At 31.0% G+C, this 6,241-nt stretch overlaps 1 protein-coding gene across 1 annotated transcript; it reads left to right on the forward strand.

The window, feature by feature from the left end:
- The first annotated feature begins 3,570 nt into the window (after positions 1–3,570).
- LOC111398553 (1-aminocyclopropane-1-carboxylate synthase-like) lies at positions 3,571–6,018 on the forward strand. Its single transcript, XM_023025511.1, has 4 exons — positions 3,571–3,807; positions 4,068–4,199; positions 4,305–4,465; positions 4,789–6,018. The coding sequence occupies exons 1-4, from the start codon at positions 3,661–3,663 to the stop codon at positions 5,789–5,791; spliced, it is 1,443 nt and encodes a 480-aa protein (XP_022881279.1). The 5' UTR covers positions 3,571–3,660; the 3' UTR covers positions 5,792–6,018.
- The last annotated feature ends 223 nt before the right edge of the window (positions 6,019–6,241 follow it).

Consider the following 6,241-nt stretch of genomic DNA (forward strand, 5'->3'; position numbering starts at 1 on the left):
AAAGGGCAGTCGCAAACTACAATTCTTGTTCTACAGTTTTGACTAAATGCATAGAATTATTTTCTATTATTCTATTATTATTTTTTATGATGTTGACTTTTTGTACAATAGATTGTGACGTTTCCCTTTCCCTTTTTAGTATAGACATAAAAAAAAAATATTACAAAATATTGATTGGATGATCGAAATACTAAAATAGAGATATATGGAAAATATGTTTTAAAATTTTGTTTATTGTACCGAATTATCATTTTTAGTGCCAAGTTATTCAAGAATTAACAAGAAAGACTAATTTATTTTTTTATTTTTTATTCTCTACATCTAGAAGTAATCTTGCTTTTGATAATTCAAATGAAGAGAGTAATATTTAACACAGTAAGAAAAATCTAGAAGGAAATATGTATAATTCCTTTTCTTTTTCTTTTTCTTTTTTTTGACTGAATAAAAAAAGTGTAATTAAATCGATTAATTTTTTTCAAATTTCTACAACAAATAATTAATAGTAAGAATAACCCTATTCACTAAAATTTGTCAGTTTGAATTACTCTCTCCAATTTATTTTGATAGTGATAAATCCCTTAAATTTAGTCACTGATCGGCTATCATTATTCAATGATGATGAATTTTGAAATAGTGAATTTTTGCAGAATATGTAAATAAAAAGTAGGAGTTTTTTTTTTATTAACGTACAAAATATTTAATTGTGAGAATGTATGATTGAAAATAAATTTGAGATTTTTTATTTTATTTTTTAATAATGGTAGACAAATAGAAGCTTAATTTTATAATCACGATGTACGAAAAAACCTAATATCAATTTTTTTTACGATAATAATTTTGTGACCAGGGGAATCCATTAATAAATACCGTTAATAACTTGTCACTTATTTTGAATAATTATTTATATATCAATGACTAAATTCAATAGTGCTACATATACATTATGATTCTTTCCATTGTTCCATATAGGCACCATCTTTCACATCAGTGTAATATCATGTATTCTCATTGAGATTGTAATCCCAATTCACGTGACACTAAATAATAGGATAGATGAATAGTAGAATTAAATGAATAACTTAATTCTATATATTATTTAATGCTACATTAGAGTTATCTAAATTGAGGTTACAATTCCAATGATGCTAAATCTCATTACTCTTCACATCACTGTCCAAATTGTACCACTAGGGGATGTCAACCATGTAGTAAGGCAAAATGTACATCTAGCATTATTATATTAAATTATTGTTGGATTTTTTTGAATTATTCTATATGGCCCTGTTTTTCCGGGAGACATGCAGTGACGGATCCAACACTTGTCGAGCACCCGTGACTGCACGTGCTAGATTCATCGGCGGCCATTTTTTTGGTTGATAATAGATAAAAATTTTAGGTTATATTTCTAATAATTTGGTTTCCATATCTAGCCAAGTTGGTTAGAGTTGCTTTTTACATCTTGTAGGTCCCTGGTTCGAATCCTTTATCAAAACAATTTTTATTGTACAATTTTTTTAGTTTTTCAATTTTTACCAAAATTTAATGGAATGAGGAGGAGGGGATTCGAACCTAGAGATCTTGTTAGAATTATTGAAGGTTCAACCATTATGCCACTTGTTGAATTGTGACAATAGATTAAAAAGATTTGAATCCGTGCTCTTCCTTTGAATTATATAAAATTTGACAACAATGTCATATGATGAGTATGGTTTATTCTTATAACAAAATTATATATGTTCAATTTCAAAAAAATAATTATTATATTTAAATTTTAAGTCATGTTTGATTCCCATTTATTTCAGAATATATTTTTCTCTATTTTATTTTCAACCTTATATTTTTCAATAAAATAACATTAAAGGCAAATTCAAAATTGTTTCTTATTTTTAACTATATATTTTCCATTAAATTACTATTCCAAAATGCATTTTTTTCACAAAAAAATAAAAAATCAAACGAGCTCATAATATTTTATTGGACCGACGGTCGACGATCAACGATCACCCATGCTGACTCAAGATATTGGATTAGCATTAGGGAGATGTGTCCATGTGGTCCTATTTGAGAAGCAAAGCCCATTTTTTTTAGCTAATCCAAATGGACCCACCTTATTTATCTGCATCAATGATGTGTAAACAAGACACGGAGTTGCCGTATCCAGAGTTGGTCACAAGGGAGCAGGAGTAAATGCACATGCTCAGAATTGGAGAATAATGCATTAATTTCGTAGGGAAAATTTGTTCATGTGATTTGATAATTTGTGTTTTAATTATTACCCTTTAGGACAAAAATTGTGTAGACGTGTAGTCATGAGAACAACACGGATGCATTGAATTGGGTAGTGATGTACGACTCATTGACAATATGTTTTATGTGATTTGAAAATATTGGTTTATTCGTGAAAAGGGAAGATGATAATCATGAACAATACGTATGTTTAGAATTGAAGAGTGATAAATGATTTAGTGACAACACGGTTTAAGTCTTTTAAAAAGTTTGAATCACTATTACCTGCTCTAATTAAGATTCGATAATGATGATTCGTTGAAATACACTTCCTTAATTTTTATCAAATATCTTTAGGGCTAGTTTGGGAGTTTCGGGGTATAGGATATATGCGGGCATTTTTTTATTTTTTTTTTAAATACCGATTTGGAGTGTTTATGAGCAAATCGATTTTGGGTGGTTTTAAAACAGTCTAATTCATACTTGAGAGTCTATTATTAATTGGTTTTAAAAGTTTTTTTAATGGAATAAAATTATATATATACCCTTTAGTGAAATTTTCAATTTATAATATCTTGTAAGAAATATTTTTTACTCATAAGTGATATTTTACTTAATTTTTTTGCTTATAGGTAGTTTTTAAAAATTTTTTAAGTAAATTTTTGTTTGATTAGTAGTATTTTTATTTTATAAATAAATTTTTACGCAAAAATGAATTTTATAAACAAATTTTATCTAGCAAGCACCAATTTTTTCAACCTTTCATAAACGATGCCACTTAAAATTGGTGAAAAGGAAAAAATCCCAAGCAAGAATTTTAGTTATTATTTTATTATGCGAAGTTGCATTTTGACCATTATTAATTAGTGTTTATTACAAAAAAACCATAGACGAAATTCGATAAGTTTGTCACTTAATTATAAGTAAATCAATAATTGATATCAATGAAGGATTATTCAATCGCTACTATGAAAAATCCATACATGTAGTATCCATCTAGATGCGTATACAAAGAAAATCATTCAAATTATTTCCATTCGATTTCACTTTAAATTATAACATCAGTTATGTTTTAAACACATCTCTTTTCGTTCATTTCATTTTCCTAAAACCCAACCAAAATAAATAAATAAATAAATAATGTTTAAAATAACCTATTCGCAATTTGTCACAAGTTAAAATTAAGTAAAAATCCCGCCTACCAATATTTACAATATTTCGCGCAAAACTCCAATATAGATTTTGGAGGAGTCCTTCACTGAACCTTCCACAACAGCAACTACAAGCACTATAAATACCCATCAAACTTCAACAACGTTGTACTAAAAAAAACTCTTCAGAGATTTCAACAATTCTTATTCCACTAACCGGCAATTCCTTTATTGTTTATTGTTTATTGTTCATTTTCTTCCCTTGAAATTTTATACTGAAAATATGGCGTTCTTGTCCAAGATTGCAACCAACAATGGACATGGCGAAAACTCTTCTTATTTTGATGGTTGGAAGGCATATGACAGTGATCCGTTTCATCCCACAAAAAATATTCATGGAGTTATTCAAATGGGACTAGCAGAAAATCAAGTAAGAACATGTCTGCTACATAGTATTGAACAACAAATTATCTATTCTTAATTGTTGTGACATGTAGAATACTAGAAAATAGGAAAAATTCAGGAAAGAAAATGAAAATATATTCCTTCGGTCGATGATACATAAATGGGATCAAACCCGTATTTTTCCTACTTATTAATCTTAGATTCATTTACGTCGATGAATATTGTTTAATCCCATCTGGTACTGTATAGTTGAACCCCAATTAATATCTCTTCTCATTTATGCAGCTTTGCTTTGGTGTAATCCAAGAATGGGTGGAGAACAACCCAAAAGCTTCCATTTGCACACCTCAAGGATCGAACGGCTTCAAGGATATATCAAATTATCAAGATTATCATGGCTTGCCAGAATTCAGAAATGTAAGTAAAAAATTAAGTTAATTTTTTTATAAGTAATCAAATTATTGACCTTTCTGTATAATCCAGCGAAAGAAGTCTTAACAATTTGAAAATATGAATTTGCAGTCTGTTGCAAGATTCATGGAGAAAGTGCGAGGAAATAAAGTCAAATTCAACCCTGACCGCATTGTAATGAGCGGCGGCGCCACCGGTGCTCATGAGACTTTAGCGTTTTGCTTGGCGGATCCCGGCGAAGCATTTTTAGTGCCTACACCTTATTATCCAGGGTAAGTAAAATTTCACTTTCTCATTTACTCAAGTAATTATTTGAATTTTTTTTATCAATGTGGGACATGGGCAATGTCAAAGCTTATAAATTTTAGTGTTGGGGCCATTAGAGTTTCATCAGTTTCCATATTTATTAAAAAAAAAAAAAAAAAAAAAAAACAGATTTCTTTTTATAGCCACAAATTTATTCAACACGCTTTCACTTTAGACCTTATTATTATTATTATTATTATTATTATTATTATTATTATTATTATTATTATTATCTGTCATACAATTACTCAATTCTTGTCGAGCTAAACAATTAAGCACTCTCTTGCAGATATGATCGAGATTTGAGATGGCGAACGGGTATACAACTTCTCCCAGTTGTTTGCGAAAGTTCGAACGAGTTTATGCTCACTAGAGAAGCCCTAGAAGATGCATATGAAGAAGCTCAAAAGGCTAATATCAAAGTTAAGGGCTTGATTCTAAACAATCCATCAAATCCATTAGGCACTGTAATGGACAGAGACACGTTAAGAGATGCAATGAGCTTCATCACTGAGAAAAACATCCACTTAATCTGTGATGAGATATATTCTGGCACAGTTTTTAACGAGCCCGGTTTTATCAGCATTGCTGAGATAGCAGAAGAAGGCGCGGTGTGTAAGAACCGCGATCTTATTCACATTGTTTATAGCTTGTCCAAGGACCTCGGATTTCCTGGATTCCGAGTAGGCATTATATACTCGTACAACGATGCAGTAGTGAATTGTGCACGGAAAATGTCAAGTTTCGGATTAGTTTCAACTCAGACTCAACACCTGATTGCTTCAATGCTATCAGACGACGTTTTTGTGGAAAAATTCTTGGACGAGAGTGCGAAAAGATTAGCAGAAAGGCACAGTCTATTCTTCAGGGGACTTGCTAAAGTGGGCATTGAAAGTCTGAAAGGCAATGCAGGGCTCTATTGCTGGATTGACTTGAGAAGACTACTTAAAGAACCGACTTTTGAAGCAGAAATGGAGTTATGGCATTTAATTATCGGCGAAGTCAAGCTTAATGTTTCACCAGGTGCCTCGTTCCATTGCTCGGAGCCAGGTTGGTTCAGGGCATGCTTTGCGAACATGGACGATGAAACCTTAAGAATCGCATTGAGGAGGATCCACAAGTTTGTGATTCAGAAAACCGGATCGGATCAGCCAACAAGAAGAGAACAATACAAGAGAAGCAAACTTGAAATCAGCTTATCGTTCCGTAGATTGGATGAATTCACGATGACTCCACGAACGTTGGCGTCTCCTCACTCTATGACTTCGCCTCTTGTTCGTGCAAGGACTTGAACAAGAATTATCGTGCTTCACATGCCCTATTTGTGCTAAATAAGTGGAAGATAAGGCTTCTGTAGTCTTCTCCAGTGACAAACATATAGATTAACTTATGATTGCCTACAAAAATAATTAGAAGTTTCGTTCATTCTTTCCAACTAAGTTATCATGATTTTGCTCATTCGATGGATGTACTTTGCATCAAATGGGATCTAATAGGATTTATTCATTCTTTTTCTTGATTTTTTTGGTCTTCCTTTGTTCTTCATGAAAAGGGAGCTGTTATTGGAAATGTAAAAGTTCTATAGGTTAATGCAAATAAAGTTATGAAATAGAAGTATTCGGTATTATTGAAATAACATCTGTAATATCTGCATGGCATTCCAAATATGCCTTGAAGTATTAGTAAACTGTATATTCTAGTACCAAATAAATCGTTAGGCTTATATTTAAGTTTTGGGTCTT

The sequence above is a fragment of the Olea europaea genome, chromosome 8, assembly GCF_002742605.1.
Source record: "Olea europaea var. sylvestris chromosome 8, O_europaea_v1, whole genome shotgun sequence".
NCBI lineage: Eukaryota > Viridiplantae > Streptophyta > Magnoliopsida > Lamiales > Oleaceae > Olea > Olea europaea.

Coding starts and splice junctions, on each gene's coding strand:
- LOC111398553 (XM_023025511.1), top strand. CDS start 3,661: ATGGCGTTCTTGTCCAAGATTGCAACCAACAATGGACATGGCGAAAAC. Junction 4,200..4,304: donor GCTTGCCAGAATTCAGAAAT/GTAAGTAAAAAA, acceptor ATGAATTTGCAG/TCTGTTGCAAGATTCATGGA. Junction 4,466..4,788: donor CCTACACCTTATTATCCAGG/GTAAGTAAAATT, acceptor ACTCTCTTGCAG/ATATGATCGAGATTTGAGAT.